Genomic DNA, 21389 nt, shown 5'->3' with positions numbered 1-21389 from the left:
CCTTCATAATTAAGCTTTTGAAATGAACTTTTTAAAAAACAAAACTTGAATAACAAAGCAACAAAGTGGCTTAGGACTAAAGACAGGATTACTTTGAGTTGGCAAAGCATTCTAAGCTACTGCGTCTGTCACATGGGATGACAAGAATTGTAACAAGTTACTCTGACAACCACCTTCTCCATGGAGAGATTATGTTGAGTTCATTTGCAGGTTTGTGTTTAGCCTAGCTGACAAAATGATACTTAACCTCTTATACAGTCAGTCTTTGTGCTTTCTGAATGAATGACTGTTGCCTTAACAGTGACCTTAAAAGTGTGATTTTTTTAAAGTTATGAACTTGAATATATATAATTTTTTTGTTTTATTAAAAAATAATTGACATACAACACTGTATAAGCTTAAGGAATGCAGCATGATGGTTTCGTTTACATATATTGTGAAACAGTTACCACAGTACGTCCATTCATCTTCTCATATAGATAACAATTTTTTTAAAAAAGAAGAAAAAAGGGGGAAAAATTTCTCCTTGCAATGAGAAATCTTAGGATTTACTCTAAATATATATTTTAAAATATATAAAAGGTACTTCTGAAGTAGAATCTAAAAAAAGAAAACAAAAAACAAACAAATGAATAAACAAGCAAAAAGCAGAGTCAGACCTATAAATACAGAGAATAAACTGATGGTTGCCGGGGGAGTGGGGGGGGAGCTGGGTAAAATGGGTGAAGGGGGAGTGGGAGATACAGGCTTCCAGTTATGGAATGAATAAGTCACAGGAATAAAAGGCACAGCATGAGGAATACAGACAGTAATACTGTAATAGCAATATAACAGGACCGATGGTAGCCACACTTATGGTGAACATAGCATAATATAAACTCATCAAATCTCTAAGTTATACACCTGAAACTAATGTAACATTGTGTTTCAACTATACTAAACAAAACAAAACAAAACAAAAAAACCAACCTGAAAACCTCGTATAACATAAAAAAATATTTCTGAATGTATTAAAATTGTATTATATGAAACTGAATTGTATATATGATCTATAAGCATGCAAGGCATTCTTTTGAGGTCTTTCTTCTTTTTATCTAAAATTTTACTTTCACTAAATAATGCAGTTTGTATTTCCTGAAAAGCAATAGATTACATCACTGCTTTTAAAAGCCCAAAATATATTTATAAGTAGATGTTTTATAATTTTGCTCTGCTTTTTCATTGAGCTTCCTTTCCATAAGTTGCAATCTATTTTCTTAGTCTCCCTCCAAATTATTTCAGTAACAGTTTTTTCAATTTTTAGAAATTATTTTTAATAGGGCCTTTTCTGTTTTATTCAGGGGGAAAAACAACAAGAAAAAATTAAACTGTTGTTACTTACTTGTGCTTATTTTTTTCCTCATTAGATCCTGGCATATACAGAAGGGCTGCATGGAAAATGGCTGTTCACAGAGATACGATCAATCTTTTCTCGTCGTTATCTTTTGCAAAATACAGCCTTGGAGATCTTTATGGCAAACAGAGGTAATATGTTTCAGAAGTATATTGTTATAAAGCTAACCTCCACCTCTTTCAGATTTCATTTTTGAACATACCGTATTATTTCCATTTAGATAGTAATTTGTAGTCTACTCTCTGCCATACTGGCCTCATTTTTTGAACCACATGCATCTTCATGGTTTTTTCCCCAATTGGTCATTCTTAGAATTATTTGTAGTAGTTTTAGTTTTCTGGCCATATCACAGATTAGTGCACGGTTTTCTAAATATGGGGAATAACTAACCGTTTAATCAGTTATGGAATTTTGATGTTCTCAATATTGCTCTGATGCCTAAACTCCTTCTGGAAGGTGGATGCATTTGGAGAGGGGAGAGGGTAATCAAATGATTCATACATTTATTCAATCTTTTGTCTAATCTATTGCCATTTATAAAGGGACCATCAGAAAATGGTACTCAAGTGTCCTGGTTGCTTTGTATTACATCATTCTTGAAAGAACTAAAATTCAATTTGTGGGTTTAAAATGGAACTTGGTGAAATTAATTAAGACAAGAAGGAGAGACAAGGTGAACTTGAAGTAAAAGCATTGGTGGGTATGAGTGGAGCCATAAAAGGAGAATATATAAAACCTAGTGACTTATTGTACATACTCCTTCTATATAAGTAGATTGAAGTTTGATTTTCTCTTTCTATAATCTACAAGTTGTCGTTTAAAAAAATCTACACGAATGTATATTCCATACACACATTATTTTCCCTTTATAGAATCATGTGTCTTTAGAGAATACAGATTTCTTTAGGTAGAGATGTTTTTTCCTTTCCTATTTGGTCTTCTCCCCTATACATACCTCTTTTTCCTAATGTAAACATTATTCTTCCAGGCAAATAATCAAGTCAATGTTTCACACTTTATTTCAACCTGCATTGTTGCTGTCCCAAAGGGGTTTTGTTACAATCTTACAATATTTATTACTTGCTCATCCTCATTCATATTTTCCTCTTTTAAAATTTCTTGTGTGTCCTTGCTTTTGTATGTGTTTTTCTTTTGCCTTTCCTTCATGGCCTTCATTATCTGCCATAACTTATGATAGTTTTTCTGTTGTTGTTTTTTCCCCTATATTCAATATAATAATGGATGTATAGGGATGGCTTATTAAAAAGGTATGTTGGATATATATATATGACAGTTCCAAATATGTTTTGGGTCCTTAGTGAATGATCATATACTTATTTACCTGAAACATGTTGGTAATGTCAGTATTTAAAGCTATAGCAAATTGATAAATTTTTTTTGGACTGAAGAATTTTTTTTTAAGCTGCGTAGCAAAGAAGGATCATTTTCTAGATGAGTACTTAGAGGTTATGATACTGAAATTATAATATAATTAAAATTTTAAGACTGTCCAAATTTATATCTTCTAATTTATCTCTCATGATTTTGACTTTCTTATTTTCATATTAAGATTAAAAATTTATAGATGACTGTAATAAATTAACATTTATGTACTCAATATGTTTATGTATATTGATATGTGTTTCTTGATATTCTCAAAATGTATTATTGAAATAGAGATGATTAGAAAACATTTAAATTTGATTATTAACTATAGAGGAAAAGTTTTCCTTTAGGTCACACATTGCTCTGGATTATGTGAACATATGAATTATGAACATATAAAAATTGTAAGGAGGATAACTTTTAAACTGTTTATCATTGGAAATAAATGTGACAATTTAGTACTTAAATCTGTAGTATTTTTGGTGTGTGTTAGATTGTTAACTATATAAACATACTCACAGATACGTATGTTTAACATACATACGTATGTAGCTAATCTCAGCTTCACGTCATATTAATGCAACAACAGTTTTTAGAACTTCTGACAACATTTAGAGAAGGAACTGTCTATGGCTAAGGTATTTATAAGTAAAATGAATATTACCTCTAGCATATTAATACTAAAACTTGGTATGCACTATAATAAAAGTAAAATGGCAGGAATTGTATACCTGAATTAAGAGTAAATATTTTATTAGACCAAGAAGTCAGTTTTCCAAGAAGGAAGTTATATTGTGTTCTAACTTTTAAAAATTATTTTTCATAGTTGCTGTAATGTTCAACTTCCCAGACCCTGCAACAGTAAAGAAAGTAGTTAACTATCTACCTCGTGTTGGTATTGGAACCAGCTTTGGGTTGCCTCAAACCAGGTACTGTTTTATATGAGAAAGATTTGGAAAATAATCTTTATTAATACTTTTTTCTTACTTTTTTCTTAATTTTCTTATTTTACACTTACTTCTCTTTTATGTTTCATATTAAATGATGATTATTAATGCACTATTTTGAGTCAACTGAACTTCTATCTGAAAAAAACTAGAAAAAGAGGAGCAAATGTAAACCGAAGTAGGATGAAAGAAGAAAATAATAAACATAAAGGCAGAACATTAATAAAAATGTAAGCAAAAACAATAAAGAAAAATCAGTGCAATGAAAAGTTGTTTATATGAAAAGATTAACAAATGTAATAAATATATATACAAGACTTATGAAGAAAAAGAAGACACAAGTTGCCAATATCAAGAATGAAAGAGGGGACATCACAACAGATCCTACAGATATTAAAAGGAAAATAAGGATATATTATGAACAAATTTGTGCTACTTAGACAAGTTAGATGAAATGGACAGATTTCTATGCAATAGGTAACCTTAATACCTCTACAGGGGAAATTGAATTTGTAGTTAAAGGTCTTCTGACAGAGAAAATTCCTAGCTCAAATGGTTTCATTGGCAAATTCTACCAAATATTTAATGAAGAAATAATACCATTTCTGGGCAAACTATTACAGAAAACAGAAAAGAAGGATAAAATTTTAAAGTTATTCTATGAGGCCAGCATTACCTGAATTCCAAATCCACAGAAAAGCATTACCAGAAAACAAAAGGAAAAGGGAAAAGGAAAACTACTGATCATCTTGATTAGAAAAGAAGAAATAAATGTGTCCTATCAAGTCTGCTTTTCATAGGCTGCTTGAATGTCTGCATGACATGGGAGCTGACTTTCCCACAGTAAGTGATTCAAAAGGGAATGAGGCAGAAGCCCCAATGTCTTTTTATGACCTACCCTTGATAGGTAGAGTAGGTCATCAATTCTGCTACATTATATTCGTTATAATGTAGTCATTAAATACCCAGGCTCCAAGGGAGGGGAGAAGTTCCACTTCTTGAAGAGAAAGTATCAAAGAATTTATGGATGTGTTTTAAAACTACCAGAGGGTACAACTCTTATGTAAAAGGAGCACCTAAAGTGGCCCTTCTAGATTATAAGCAGCGGTTGCTTTATAATGCCAGTGAGGATTTTGATTAGATAGTTTTATAATTTAATGAGGAATTTCAGGTTCAGGATGAAGCAGCTCAGAATGGTGTAGTAAATTTCTTTATCTTAATAAAAAAAGTCTTTTTTTCTACTAATTATCTCTTTTTTTTAAGTTTTATTCATTAGTGTTATCATACTTGGGAAATCTTTGTAATGATTTCCCTCAGTTAATGAAAGCTAGGTGTAGGTTAATTCATTAAATCAGCAATTTAAGTAGATCTCAAACACTAACAGTGTGTCTGTTATCCAGCAGTGTATAAGATAGATACCATCTTACCCATGCATGTTTTAACAATTATGCAAACAAGATAAATAACCCTGTAAGTGATGGGAGGGATATAAATAAGGGTGTTATAGTAGTGATTAGTGGAGTAGAGATAAGATGCTTTGAATTATGTGGTCAGAAATGTCTTCCTTTATGACTTTTAAGTTTTATTTGAAAGAATAGAATCAGCTTACCTTTGAAAGCAGAAATATCATATGCAAAGGTCCTGAAATAAGGTGAGGTTTCAGTATTTTAAGAAATGTTGGAGGGCGCCTGGGTGGCTCAGTTGTTAAGCGTCTGCCTTCGGCTCAGGTCATGATCCCGGGCTCCTGGGATCGAGTCCCACATCGGGCTCCCTGCTCGGCGGGAAGCCTGCTTCTCCCTCTCCCACTCCCCCTGCTTGTGTTCCTGCTCTCGCTCTCTCTCTCTCTGTCAAATAAATAAAAAAAAAAAGAAAAAGAAAAAGAAATGTTGGAAGGCAAATATCATTGGAACTTAGTGATTCTGGGAAGAGGGTGTCAGTTCAGAGACAGCAGTTTATTGTGGAAATCCAGATGATATGTGGTGCTGATAGTGCAGTTAAAAAGAGACATCCTTGTTTAGAAATTTTGAGGACATACAATTTGTGTGATTTGGAGATTAGTTAGATAATGGAGGATGATAAGGGAAGGAGGTGTCTAGTGTGTCTTGCCAAGTTTTAGTTTAAGCTGCTGAATAGCATTTACTGAGATTGGGAACACTGGAGAAGGAATAGTGTGTATCTGTCCTCCCAAGGTTGAGGTCGGGGTTGTGGAGACGAGGTGGGTGAACAGAATATGAGTTTAGTTTTAGATCTATTGAAATTGAAACCCCTGAGTGATGTCCAGACTGAAATGTTGAATAGGAAGTTAGAGCTCAAAAGAAAGGTATAGTAATTGGGAAACACTTAATGTTGAAAGACTGAATGCTTTCCCCTAAGATCAGGAAGGCTAAAATGTCCCCCATTCTCATCATTTCTATCAACAATATATTAGAGATTTCAGCCTGTGCAGTAAGAAAGGAAGAGAAGGAGGGAGAAATTAAAGGCATCCAGATTAGAAAGGGGGAAAAAAAGTCTTCATTCCTAGATGACAGAAGAAGTGTAAGATTTGTATATTGAAAGCTATCAAATATGCCTAATAGAAATTAAAGACAGACATCAAATAAATGGAGGCATTCCATACTCATGGATCAGAAGGTTCAGTATGATTAAGATGTCAGTTCTCCCCAGATCTATAAAGTCAATGCAATCCCTATCAAAATCTAGCAGACTTCCCTGGAGATACTGAGAAGCTGAAATGCAGTGGATCTGGAATTGCCAAAACAATGATGAAAAAGAATAAAGTTAGAGGACTCCAACTACCTGATTTCAAAGCTAACTATAAAGCCTCAGTAATTAAAATGGTCTGATATTTATAAAAGGATGGGCATATAAATCAATGGAACAAAATTGAGAATACAGAAATAAAATCCATTTTTTTTCAACAAATGTGCTAACACAATTCAATGAGGAAAAGATAATCCTTGAACAAATAGTGCTGAGACATTTGGATAGTCACATGCAAGAAAATGAACTTCAGCACTTACCACACAGTATTTATAAAAAATTAGCTCAAAATGTGTCATAGGCCTATATTTAAAAGCTAAAACTAAAAAATTTTTCAAACTGTGGGAGAAAAAGCTTCATGACCCTGGAGTAGGCAGAGTTCTGAGATGTGACACCAAAAGCGTAATCCATAAAAGAAAAAAATTGAGAAATTAGATTTAATAAAAATTTAAAACTTTCATGCTTTAAAGGACACCACTAAGTATATGAAAAGAGAAGTCCTAGACTGAGGAAAATATTTGTACATAATATATCTGATAAAGGTCTTGTATTCAGAATGTATGCACAATTCTTACAACTCAATAATAAGACAAAAACCTCAATTAATGAAGGAAGAAAGGATTTGAATAGTCATTTTACCAAAGAAGATACACAAATGGTTAATAAGCCATGAAAAGTTACTGAACAATGTATATTAAAACTATAATAAGATACCATTTTACACTCACTGGAATGTTTATAGTAAAAAATACATTATAGGGGCAAGTATTGGCAGAGATGTGGAAAATTGGAACCTCATATATTGCTTGTTAGAATGGAAGACAATTTGGCAGTTTCTCAAGAAGTTAAATGTAAATGCAACCTACAACCCAGCAATTCCACCCTTAGGATTCTGCCCAAAAGAAATGAAAACATATGTTCATACAAAGACATGTTTGTGAATATTCATAGTAATACAAACTGGAATAATAATAATAATCCAAAACCAGAAACAATTTAAATATCTATCAACTGGTGAATGGATTTTTCACCAGTCTGTCTGGAGAGACAGAATCCCAAGCAGACTCCCCACTGAGCGCAGAGTACAACACAAGACCCAGTCTCATGACCCTGAGACCATGACCTGAGCCGAAAGCAAGAGTCAGAGGCTTAACCCACTGAGCCATCCAGGCACTCCTGGTGAATGGGTTTTAAAAATGTGATATATTCTATATTCATACACTGGAATACTATTCAGCAATCAAAAAAATGAATTACTAATAACATGCTGCCACATTGATGAATCTCAAAAACATTATGGTTAGTGAAGAAGCCTGATGCAGAAGCCTTCATGATGTATGATTCCATTTATCTGAAATGTCCAGAAAATGCAAGTTTATAGAGACAGAAAGCAAATTGATAGTTGCCTGGAGCGGAGGATAGGAATGGGGATTAACTGTAAATAGGCACAAGGCAAGTTTTTGTGGTGGTGAATTGTTCTGAAGTACATTGTGGTGCTAATCACACAACTCTAGAAATATATTAATAAATAATTAAATAGTACACTTAGATGGGTAAATTTTATAGTATGTAAATTATACCTTTGAAAATAAAACTTAAAAAATATAGTTACCTTGTCCTTGGTGGTAGGAAGAACTGTGACAGCATACTTCTCTGAGATTCTAGGCTCTGAATGTATTAATCCTGCCACCTATTTTCCACTGTTATTTAGTAGTAGTCAGTTACATCTTTTGTTATTTACATTGCATTAAAAAAACAGAAAACTTGGTCATCTATTATTAAGCTGTGTAAAAAAATAATAGTTTCTCTTACCTTTGTCCCACCCCATGAATAGACACGTAAAGAGTTTAGAATCCTTCTTTCCCCTGTTATAAAAGGTATATAAACATAATATTTAAATTTAAAATGTACAAACGTGTTGTCTTTAAGAGAATTATTAAAATTGATAAAGATGTGAATACACACAAAAAAACCCACACACACAAAAAAGATGTGAATAAAATTTTATATGTCTTTCTCAGTTACTATAATTCCTTTTATATCAGTAAATCAGTAAGTTATTAATCATACTATTATTAATCAACATTTATGGAACCTAGATATTATAATGGCATTGTAATGAATATAATCTAATGAATAGATCATGTATCATGGACCTGTGGCTAGTCCAAATCATTTAACCATTAATTGTGCATTGAAACATTTCGTGTATTCATTAGTAAAACATGAGTAGAACTTTTCAGAATATACAGATATCATTTTGTATGTCAAATATACAGAATAGGCACAGATATTCATAATTTATTATCGTGTTGTAATTAAAATGATTCTGCATCAAATTCTGTTTTTTGCAGGCGTATCTCATTAGCTAGTCCACGTCAACTTTTTAAAGCTTCTAATATGACCCAGCGATGGCAGCATAGAGAGATTTCAAATTTTGAGTATTTGATGTTTCTCAACACAATAGCAGGTAATTTTATTTCAAATGGTAAATAATTTTTTTTCAAATGATAAATTATTAATTGTGATATTATTAGATTATTTTGAGTACTAGTATAGATAGCTTACTTTTATTTTCATTATTACTACATGAGTACCTTATCAAGAGTAATTTTGATAGTAGAGTTTACAGTTTTATATACGAACTGCTGGCTACTTGAGAAAATTAAAAATGGGTATACACACTTTCTTCCAAAAATCTAAAATGAAAATGTCTAACTATTTAATATAGTAAGAATGGATTCATTATGGGATAGTAGAAATAAAAACCATATAAAATCTTAACCTGTTAATAACTTAATCAGAAGTGTATTATATGATGAAACAAAAATGTAACATTGAAAAAAGAAAACTGGGTAAAATATTAAGTAAAGGAATACTTATATTATGACCCACATGTGAAAATCTAAAGAGTAAATGGCTCTAGGGGCACCTGGGTGGCTCAGTTGGTTAAGCAACTGCCTTCAGCTCAGGTCATGATCCTGGAGTCCCAGGATCGAGTCCCGCATCGGGCTCTCTGCTCGGTAGGGAGTCTGCTTCTCCCTCTGACCCTCCCCCCTCTCATGTGCTCCTCTCTCTCTTATTCTCTCTCTCTCAAATAAATAAATAAAATCTTTGGAAAAAAAAAGAATAAATGGCTCTATACAAGGTCTGCAATCAAGAAGTATTACTGAACGTCACCCATTGAAGCTGTTCTCTTTGAAAGAGAGTAAAGAACTGAGGGTTGTGGAAAGGGAAGTGGGTGGGGGGTGGGGTAATTTAGTGATGGGCATTAAGGAGGGCACGTGATGTGATGAGCACTGGGTGTTACATGTAACTAATGAATACGAACTAATGAATTGAAAAGTACACCAAAAACTAAGGATGTACCATATGTTGGCTAATTGAATCCAAACAAAAATAAATTTTAAAAAAGAGAGTAAAGAATAGAAATGTGTCATTACTTTTCATTTGTGATAACTAGAATAAAGAAAACAGGGAATGTGTTTGTGTGACATTTGAGATTCAGTTCAACAAACTGGCACAGTTTATATTTGAGGTGCAAAGGAGGTACAGAGAGAATAAGGCATGTTGCTTGCTCTCAGAGAAGTTATTTTAAGTATGAATATAAACATTTACATGATTCTAGAGCAAGGAGTATAGATTCAATAAAAGAAATACAAAGTACTATGGGGATTAGAAGGTCAGAGAGGGAAATTATATTCATCCAGTTGTTGGGAGTAAGGAAAAAATCAGGAAGGATTTCATGTTCATGTAAGGACAGATATTACTTTAGTAGAGGTGGTAGTTGAAAGATTAGGAGTCATGCCATGTAAAACTGAAGGCATAAAGAAACATACAAAGGTGGGAAAATGTAAGATATAGCTAGAGAACAATTAATGGTATAGTTTATACATGTGTATATGTATGTGCACACATAAAGTATATTTTCATAAAGATATAATGAGAAAGAAAGCTAAAAAGGTAGTGTGGAGACACATTGTGGAAGATTTTCTGTCAGTTTGAGGAGTTAGCAGTCAATTCACAGGGCAACTTCTGAAAGTTTTTCAGCAAATAAGTGATACTAGAATTATATGGGAAGTTAACTTGGAGGCAGAATAAAGGATAAACTGGAGTGGAGAGAAACTAGGCAGAGAGCACAGTTAGGAATTATATATAAAAAAATAACGGGAGCTTGCATTAGAGGGGCAATAGTGGGAATTTATAGATTAAATGACATAAGATTTATAAGGTACAAACCATTTGACATCGGGCTGACTGAATGTAGGGGGTAAATGAGAAAAGAAGTATCAGAAAAGGTTTCCAGGCTTCTGGTCTGAATCACTGGGGAAATGGTGGTGCCATTAACAGAAAGGAAGTCAGAAAAAATGGTCTTGGGAAAGAAGATGATTTTACTGTGCAGATAGACATCCAAGTTAAGATATCAAAAAGAATTTTTAGAAGTATAGGTCAAAGAAGGTATTTGGAATTTGGAGATAGGACATTGGATTTCATCTGCATAGATTAGAAATCACCAAGAATGAGTTGAGATTACCAAGCCAGATAATACAGAAAGCAGTGAGACAAGGTCTGGTGAATGTTCTTGTCAATGACAAGAAGACAAAGGGAAAGTTAGTAAAGGAGAAAAGAGAATGAGTGATCCTAGAGTTTTTAGACTGAGGAGAAGGAAAACTGAGGTATATAGCAAATGTCTTGAGATGCAAGGGGAAAGAGAGAGAGAAAGGTGTTGGTTGCCTGTACTAAATGTTACAGAGAGGTACGGGAGACTTAAGAATGAGTACAGGCCATGCCTCTAGCTTGGACATTTGGGAACTTGTTGGCTACTTTCTAGGGGTTCATTTTAAAAGCAAACAAAAAAGGTTGATTGTAAGAACTGAATGGTTGGAGATGAAATGAGAACATTAGATCTGTTATTACAGTTTTCTTGTGTAATAGTGAAAGGGAATGGATTAAGGCAAAGGTGAGAAACCATGAAAGAGGGACAGAGAGGAAAAGTAACAATGCAAGTTATGAGTGAGACAGGCTCAAGAGCTCAGGTGAAAGAATTACAGCTCACGAAGAATAAAGGCACTGTTAGAAAAGAGGGGAAGAGAGAGGCACTATTACGAAAATTGGAAGTTAAGCGTTCACATTGAAAAGTCTAAATTTTATCAGTTAAGGAATATTTAACTCACAGCCAGTTGAGGGAAAGGAATGAAGAAAGTTTGAATAATTATGTTGAACTAAATAGAGATTATGTAAGTATTAGTGACTGAAAGGATTTTTAAGTAGTAGTGAGAAACAGAAAACTTACATAACAAGCTTAATGGATATATTTAGCATGTGATAAGTCAATTAAAACATAGATTAAATGCACAGTAATAATTAGGGAGCAACATTTATGAAATGGTCTACCTCAAATAGCTTCTATTGTGCTTAAAGTGTCTTTTAGATACATACTTCAAATATTCTTTTTAAAGAATAGAACCAGTAATTTGTTTTGGATAGTTTTAAATACACTAGAAGGTGGGGTTGAATCTCACATTATTTAAGATTTCTTTTACACTGTTATCTGTGATACATATAGGTTCTCATGATACCATGGCACGTTTTCCAAAAGACAGTCATAGGCATTCAATAACTATATAGAGAGTTTAACTTAATTAATAAAAGTCTATTTACAATGAGCTGGTGCATACTTTTTTTGTACATATAATAAATTTGATCATTTAAACAGAGGGGGCAAAATGAGAATTTTACTAACATGTTTACTAATGTCTCAATCAGAAGGAGAGAGATGGGTGAAGGGAATCAAGATAGAGTGGTTTTGCTGCTAAATTTGGTTACTTTTTTCTGGGAGAATTAAAATTGACAGAAATATGTAGTGACATAATGACCTCTGAATTAAAATTGTCCTAGTTATTCATGTTTTGTTAAGACTGTTTCCAGGTCAGTCAAGGAAGAACTCTGTTACTTTAATAGTCCTCAAGATGGATAGAGTGAAATAAAGTTAAAAACATCAAATCATAAGGAAGACTCAGATACCAAGGATCTGTTTGAAGAACTGTAATATTTAGCTGCATATTGATATGACATCAGTATATATTTGAGGAAGAGAAAACATGATAGAATATACAATATAAAGGAATTCAAACAAGATTAATATACTTGTCCCCCTTATATTTTAGCCATAAGAGTCTGTTCACATTAAATCTAACTAAAGGTAGAGTATAGACTAGTAAATAGTGGAACTGGGATTCAAATGCTAGTGTTTTGACTCTGGAAAGAATGATTTCATCCACTATGCTGCCTCCTTAAAGTGGTGATATCCAGAAAACTGCTGTATATATATATATAAAATATATATATATATAATATATATATATATTTATAGAAGGGCTATATATATATATAAAATATATATATATATTTATAGAAGGGCTATCTCATCCTTTGTTTTATTCATATTTTTAATAGACCTAAATGTCTCATTGAATGTCATTAGTTTAAATGAAGTGTAGAAGAGTATGTGGCAGCATTTAGGACTGGGGGAAGCCAACATTGATGAGGCTTTGCATTATATTCAGAGGATCATAGAATTTGAAAGCTGTCACAGAAATTTTAGAGTTATTTAGTACAACTCCCTCATTTTACAGGTGACGAGTGAATGTCCAGAGAGGTTAAGTCATTTATATTTGGTTGATTAGTTGGTTGATTGGTTGTTTAATTAATGGCAGAGAAAGGATTCTTGTTTGGAAAAGCTCTATGAGAATTGAAAAAATTTTTAAGTATTAATAAAAAATATTTTGTTTGGTACAGGCTTTCAAGTAATAAAAAATAGCCAAGCATATTTTATCAGAACATAAACTTGGGGCCAGAGTATCTGGATTTGAATATGATTTGAACATTACTAGTTAGATGGTTTGGGACAAGTTTTTAACCTTTTGTGCTTCAATTTTTCATCCATAAAATGGGGATGATAATTTCATAGTTTTATTATAGGGTCAAAACAAATAATATATGTATAACACTGAGAACAATGTCTGGCACTCAAAAAGTTAAGTTGTTCTTATTATTTTTAGCAAATGATACTCCTGAGTCTGTTTATCATTTCGTTTTATTATTCTAAATGGAATGACTTTTTTTTCTCTCTCAGGACGGAGTTACAATGACTTAAATCAGTATCCAGTGTTTCCCTGGGTCATCACTAATTATGAATCAGAAGAACTGGATCTTACCTTGCCAAGCAACTTCAGAGATTTGTCTAAGGTAATTTTTCAGGAATCATCTGAAATACAGTTATCTTGCACATCACAATGAATTTGATTATCTTTAATTTTCACATTACTTTCTAAAAATCTTTAATATAACTAACTTTAATATATTTATCTTTTAAATGTATTTTCATTTTCTCAAAGTGAAATTTAAACTTGAATTTAGAATTTAAATTGAAGATTTTTGAAAAAAGCATGATAAAGCTGGTAACAGTTAAAAGTATTGACAGTTGTATTCTTTTTTAGGAAGACATTATTCTAAAATATTAACTTCTTTAAAGGGTGTTAGTATCATGGACACTCCTCACCAGCACTTGGATAAAAAAGACAAGTACCTGTACACTACTCCAGGTGTCCTATCTGATCTCTTTGTCGCCTCTTACCCTGGTCTAATCCATCACTCACTACCACAAAATGAATCTTCTTTAAATCTAATTTCGAATGATATAAATCCAGTGATTAAACCTTTTTTGACTTAGAATTATTCTTTCCCAATTCAGAGTTTTGCTTTCTCTGCCTTTAATGTTCATGTCCTACTTGGTGAGTGGCTGACTCTAGTCCTGTAGGTCACCTCCTTATGGAGACCATTACTATTTTTCTTCCCTGATATTCTGCTCTGTTTCTTTCATAGCACCTGAAATATCCTATTTTTTTTTAAATTTTATTATGTTAATCACCATACATTACACATCATTAGTTTTTGATGTCGTGTTCCATGATTCATTGTTTGCGTATAACACCCAGTGCTCCATTCAATACGTGCCCTCTTTAACACCCATCACCAGGCTAACCCATCCCTCCACCCTCCTCCCCTCTAGAACCCTCAGTTTGTTTCTCAGAGTCCCTCAGAGTCCTGCATTTTATATATCCTTCTACCTACTTGTTTTGATTCTTTTTGTCTCCCCCACTGAACTCCATATGAGAGAGTTCTTGTTCACCATTATTTCTCTCATGCCTAGCACAGGGCCTGCCATTCACTAAATGTGTTAAATGATACAATATACATGACATTTTCCCCAAGTTATAAAATATTAACTGTATTCATTGTTTAAATGTAAAACATATAAATAAGCAAAAATTACTCCTTATTTACCACATATCAATAAGGAATGATTACATTTTATATTTGTATACTCATACACATACATCACACTGTTTGTTAACTTTCTGTTTTATTTTTTTTTTAAAGATTTTATTTATTTGACAGAGAGAGCACAAGCAGAGGGAGAGAGAGAGAGAGAAGCAGGCTCCCTGCTGAGCAAGGAGCCCAATGAGAGACTCGATCCCAGGACCCTGGGATCATGACCCGGCCCGAAGGCAGCCGCTTAACCAACTGAGCCACCCAGGCGTCCCTGTTTGTTAACTTTCTAAGTATTTTCCCATATCTTAGGTTCTTTAAGAACTTTCCTTTTCTGTCCTAGATTATCAATAAATAGAATATTCCTGAATCATCATTTTATGATATAGAATAAGGTTATATTTCTTTTTAGCTTTTTATCATAGAGAATTTCAAGCATATACAAAAGTAGACAAATTAGCACAATAAATTTACATCAACTAGTAGCCCTGCTCAGTAATTATCAACTCATGGTTACTCTTACTTTATTTTTATATTCATGTCTTTCTGCTTTCTCATATTACTTTGAAGCAAATCCTAGACATCATATCATTCTATTCATAAATATTTCAATATGTACTTCTTTTTAAGGTCCCTTTTTAGGGCACCTGGGTGGCTCAGTCAGTTAAGCGTTTGCCTTCGGCTCAGGTTATGATCCCAGGGTCCTGGGATTTGAGTCCTGCATCAGGTTCCCTACTGTGCGGGGAGCCTGCTTCTCCCTCTGCCTCTACCTCTCTCTCTCTCTGTCTCATGAATAAATAAATAAAGTCTTTAAAAAAGAATAAAGTCCCTTTTAAAGCATAACCGTAATACCATTAGCAAACCTAAAATATTAGCAATAATTTCTTAATATCATCAAAAGCCTAGTATCACATTTCCAATTGAATTACAACTTCCATAATTTTTTTTAGTGTGTTTATTCATATCAGGATCCAAATAAGGACCACACAGTTCAATCAGTTGATACTGATTAAGTCTTAAGTCTCTTCTGTAGGTTTCTCTTTCATCTTTTCTTTCTTTCCAATTTATCAGTTGAAGAAACATGGTTTGTCTTATATCTTTTCTCACAGTCTGGATTTTGCTTATTGCGTCCCTGTGGAATAGTCTAACAGGTTTCTCCATCTTCTGTATTTCTTATAAATTGGTAGTTGGTTCCAGAGATTGATAGAATTCAGACTGGATATTTGTGGCAAGACTGTTTCAAAGGAAGTTTTTGCATTTTTCTCTCAGAGGGCATGTAATATCTTCTTTACTTATCTTTTTGTGATGTTAGTTGCCATTGATATTTAATGCTTGGAATCAGTGGTTGTATAATCATAGCAAAATCATGATATTTACATTCTCTCACTTTAATTTCATTTATTTTTGAGAGTCCTTCTATAATGAGATACTTCCCTTCATCTACTACTAGGTGATTTAATGGTACATTGCTTTGGAAAGGCAGAATAAAAGTTTGATTTTTTTTCTCTCTTTTTACATTGTTTTTCAAAACAGTGACTCATTCCTAACATCTTCCAATGGGACCTAACTTTTTAAAAAACATCTTTATGAGCTCACAGACTTACATGTATTTGATGTTTCAGTCCATTGCAGTTATTATTTTCATTGATGTTCATTCATTTGTTCCTGCTTTTGACCACAGGGAGCTTCTTTAAGTTGCTCCTGAGTTATTTTGATACAATCTTAGTACAGTCTTTGATAACTTCCATGCTCTCTGGTCTGACAGAATGCTCCGGTCTTAACCCTTATGTTTTCTGGCCCAGTTCTAGAATCATCTGTTTCTTCTGCTTCTCTGGGATCACCTTGAGAACACGTCCCTAACATGGCCAGGTTAAGCTGCAGAGAGATGTGACTAGCACATGGAGGTGGCTAGATTGTATCATCAGCAGCCATCTTAAGCCAGCCCTCAGCTGACCACAAACACATGACTGAGTATTACCAAGAGCAGCTAAATCTGGCCCAGATCTGCTAATGAATAGCAGAATTTCACAGGTGATCCATTGACTATGAGGAATAATAAATGGATAAATGGTGGTTTTGTGAGGTTTTTGGTTTTGTTTTGTTTTGCCTTTTTAGAAAAAGGAAAGCCTTACTTACATTTAGGTATATTTGTTCTAAGACCCTGTACTATTTCACTGGAATCTGTAAAACTCTCTAATCGAATAATTGAGGAATGTGTATTAGTTTGATATGTATAGTGAGTCATGCCATAGGTCAATAATAAAAACTTACCAGCTCCTTAATTCTCAGGCTATTATATCCTACTCTCTTTCCATTATTTGAATTTTATGTACATAAAAGTAAAAATCTTATTTTCACTCATTTAATTTGTTAAAATGTAAAATTTGCTTCACAAAATAAATTACATTTAAATAAATAACCTTTCTAGAGTTCTAGAAGAATTACCTTTTAAAAAATTTTTTAAACTGAGTCCTTCAGTTTGGACTTCTATTTAAGCACTGAAGATTTTTGTTGTTGTTGTTTTTTAGAGGGTTTTTTGGTGGGCTCTTCAAGATCCAGTGGTAGTAAGATGGATTGTGGACAGGGTGCGTGTTTCTGTCCTGATAGGACAGTTTCTACTGGTGATAAGTGGGAGGCTATTTGGATATTCCTGCTGAGGCTGTGCCGCGGTCTTCTGCCATCAGTGTACCTGAACAAGAGCTCCAGTAGCCCTGTTGCCTCCTCCTACCACTGTTCTTTGCCAACTGCCTCTATTCTCTGCCTCTTGTCTTGGTTCTCTATCCCACTAAAATCTTACATGACCAGAGGAAAGCACCCAAAGCAGGTTTTTGGTTTTTTTTTTTAGTGTAGGCTACATGGTTTCTTTCATTGTGAGAATTCATTAAAATAATACCAGCAAAATGCCATAATGCATTATTTGCCAGCTAAATAGAATCCTTTATTAAAATTGAATTTTATTTATATGTTACAGCTATTTCTAAGGAACTTGCCAAATTCTTTTGTTGGGTGGGTAAAATACTGTTTTAACTAATGCCTTTGTAATTTATATTCTGTATATGATAAATAAGGCTGTTTTTATGCCCCACTAGATGACCAATAGTAATTTTGCTCTTTTTATTTTGTTAAGATTTATAAAACTGGTAGAGGTCCTTAAAACTAAAGGAGTTGCTTTCATTAGTCTTCCCATATACGTCCATATCCACTATATAAAGGCATAAAAAATAATTTTGATGATTTAGTGCCTTTGATTGTAGTAATGGTACCCTTTTTTATATTGTGAGAGATTTGTACTTTGGGCTCAGGAAAGAATATTTATAAAGAATGCTTTCAACAAGAACTGAAGGACACACAGTTGAATAATGAATAGTAGTGTAATTAGCAGGGCTGGGAAGAAGTGGGAAGCTCTAACACTCAGCCACATATCTTATAACTTATAAAGCAGCGGCAGTTCAAATGCCATAAAAGTCATTCAAGTTCAAGAAAATGGAATTCTAGTACTAATTGTTTTCATTAAATATTGATGGAAATAAGTGAGTTTGGAATTAACTACATTATTTTAAGTGAAATAAGCATGTTAAATTTTTGAAAATTGTGCTTTGCATGTATAAAGTCATAGTAATTATTTACTGTATAAAAGTATCTCATTCCTTTTGGCATTAAAATCTTACATAATGTTTACAGTGTGATTCAGTTTTCAGATATCTGTTTAAACGCATATTTCAGGGATACATCTCATACATAAGATGAGTTGTATCTGTATGAACAATGATTATAAGAGAATTATATTAAAATTTTTCCCATAGTATACATTTAGCAAACATTACTATTTGTTGTGAAACTTGTGAAATTGTAGAAAGCATTCTGTGCAAAGCTTAATTTAAAATGTAAACAGATCTTATCCCCATTCTTTAATAGATTATATACCCTGACTGACTTTAAAATGTATTGAATTATTTATGCATATTTATGTCCATTTAATTTTCTCAATGCTGTTTTTCAGAGGAGTTTTAGCAGCTTTGATACAAAGCTACAATTTTACTTGGTAATTTCTTCCATGTTGCACAGGGAATTTTCTTTCTGAAACTGAGTTAATATAATCAACACCCTTTCTTCTATATTATTTTTCTGATCATTCTTTATGAAAAGGGTTCAATGGAAGATGTAAAAAATGTCTTCTTGAAGGTATAAACTTTTATTTTATGCACAATATCTCCTTATAATAATTTCAAATTAATATTGTCAGTCTGTTGAAAAGATCGAATATAGTCTGTATAGAAGATCAAAGAGTCAGAAAATCTGATGAAAATTAATTTTTTATATGTATTGAGAAAGCCCTCATTTAACATAATTGTTTAATTTATTCTTTCAAAGCTGAAAAAAGTAGGAATGAATTTTGAAGTTGATTTTTTTCCTTCAGTTTCCCAGTTGTTTCATCACTGGTCTACAATTCTGACTGATGAGAAGACAGATCTAACCGTGCATGGACTTGGGAGTGACATTAATCTATGTTTTACAATTATACATTTTTATATTTTGACACCCTTCTTGGGAGAGATAGGAATGAACATTTTCTGTTTGTCTTTTCTTTATAAGAAATTATAATTAGGACAGGAACATATTTATAAAATGTCATATCATAAAAACAAATTATGATGGCAGAACGTTTCAGTATCAGGGCTTTCTTTGTAGATTAGAAAGATTTTCTTTGCCACTGTGATTTCTTTTATTTCCCTTAGTAGGAAATTGTGTAAACCAGTTTTCTAAGAGAGGAAAATCCAGATAATCTGAGGCCATTATTTCTCTTTTAATTGATTCACATAATTATTTAATATGTATATGTACCATAACCTGAATACCTGTTCTAAAAAATGAGTTTGTTCTTACATTGAAATGCAGTTGATAACCATTAGCTTCCAAATGAAAAGTTCACTATAGATTTCAGAAGCTGGGAACATGTCACTTTATTATTGTTAACTAATATTTATTGAGGACTTATTTTTGTCAGGCTCTTATCTAAGTATATTACATGTGTTAACTTTTTTAACCCTCACAAAGCCCTTATAAGGTAGGTCACATTATTTCCTGTCTTTTACAGAGACAGAAACTGAGGCACTATGAAGTTAAGCAGGTTGTACAAGGTCACACAGGTAGTGGCTGGCACCAGAATTTAAACACTAAGCCAGTGTTTTTCAAACTGCAGTTTACAACTAACATTTTAAAAAATGAATAGAACAATTTAAAAAGTAGTGAATATAGAACAACAAAAACAAAAACCAAATAAACAAAAAACAGAATCAAACCTATAAATGTAGAGAACAAACTGAAGGCTGCCAGAAGGGAAGGAGGTGGGGGTTGGGCAGAATGGGTGTAGGAGAGCGGGAGATCCAGCCTTCCAGGTATGGAATGAATAAGTCATGGGGATATAAAAGGCACAGCATAAGGAACACAGTCAATGATACTGTAAATAGCGACGTATTAGAACAGATGGTACGTACCTACACTTGTAGCGAACTAGCATAATGTATAAACTTTGTCAAATCACTAAGTTGTATACCTGAAACTAATGTAATATTGTATGTCAACTACACTCTAAATAAATAAATAGATAGATATTATAGAGAAAAAAATGAATGACATAGCATAACATAAAAAAAGAAATATCAGTGTACATTATGTATGAATCTTTGGCTTAAGCTGTGTGTGTGTGTACATACATGTGTGCACTGAGTTATGGTTTAAAGTGACATATTTCTTAGTAAAAGTTTGGGCCCAGAATGTTTGAGAAGTATTGCAGGGTGCTGTACGGCCTTTACTTTTGGCATCAATTTCTGAGTCTGTTTTAATGTTATTTTGTCAAGTTGCCTTTCACCTCTCGTGCTGAAACATGGTAAAATGTAACCAGCATTCCTTTGCTTTAAAAAGGAAAGCTTTTCCAAATTGCTCCTCTTACTGTGTTTGTTCCAGGTTATTCTCTAAGCTTTTTTTTAGTAAGCCTGTTTTATGAAAAAGCTGAATGTTTGGCTAAAACTGTTGAATCCCTGATGTTACAACTTGAGTATTCATTTATTTTTTCATTTGTTTATTGAATAATAATTGTGTGCCAGAGACTCTTAGTTTCTGGAAATTCGAAAGAACAAGGTAGTTACTATCCTACTAAAAAATAAAATGAAGGTTGGGGTAAAAAAGCAGAAATGGCTAAGGTATAAGCAAGTGTTATATTTTTTAAAAATTGGAGCTTACATTCTTAAAATGAAGGAAAATCCTAAAAGAGAGTTTGAGGTAGAGGGAAAAGAAAAATCATCCATTCTTCAGCTTTATAGTGCAAGAGCAACGTAAGCTGTTCTTTTGGTTCAGAAGTGCAAAAACAAGAAAATTAAACATTAGGGGAAAATGAACCTGCACCAGGATTGCCTGAGTCTTCCTTGCAGTGTAGGAATTAAAGGAGAATTTACTATGATCATATCTTCAAACTGAATTTTAATTTTTGATCCAAGCCCTAATAAATCATAGTTTTTTTTCCAACCCATGTTATAATGCTGTACCATTCACAACTCTGTTAAACTAGCAGCTTC

The 21389-nt window shown here is 32.9% G+C and overlaps 1 protein-coding gene across 6 annotated transcripts in view; it reads left to right on the top strand.

Moving 5' to 3' along the window:
* Positions 1 to 21389, top strand: part of LRBA (LPS responsive beige-like anchor protein) — a 758742-nt gene that overhangs the window by 555623 nt on the left and 181730 nt on the right. For all 6 annotated transcript variants that reach the window (XM_032412965.1, XM_032412964.1, XM_032412967.1 and 3 more), the window contains 4 exons: positions 1407 to 1524; positions 3606 to 3708; positions 8841 to 8956; positions 13622 to 13734. In XM_032412965.1, coding sequence (XP_032268856.1) covers positions 1407 to 1524; positions 3606 to 3708; positions 8841 to 8956; positions 13622 to 13734 — 450 coding nt within the window. The remainder of the gene's footprint in view (positions 1 to 1406; positions 1525 to 3605; positions 3709 to 8840; positions 8957 to 13621; positions 13735 to 21389) is intronic.

This window comes from Phoca vitulina, unplaced genomic scaffold (genome assembly GCF_004348235.1).
Source record: "Phoca vitulina isolate PV1807 unplaced genomic scaffold, GSC_HSeal_1.0 scaffold14, whole genome shotgun sequence".
Classification (NCBI taxonomy): domain Eukaryota; kingdom Metazoa; phylum Chordata; class Mammalia; order Carnivora; family Phocidae; genus Phoca; species Phoca vitulina.
Note: the sequence above shows the minus strand (reverse complement) of the source record. Positions and strands in the feature narration are given on the sequence as shown.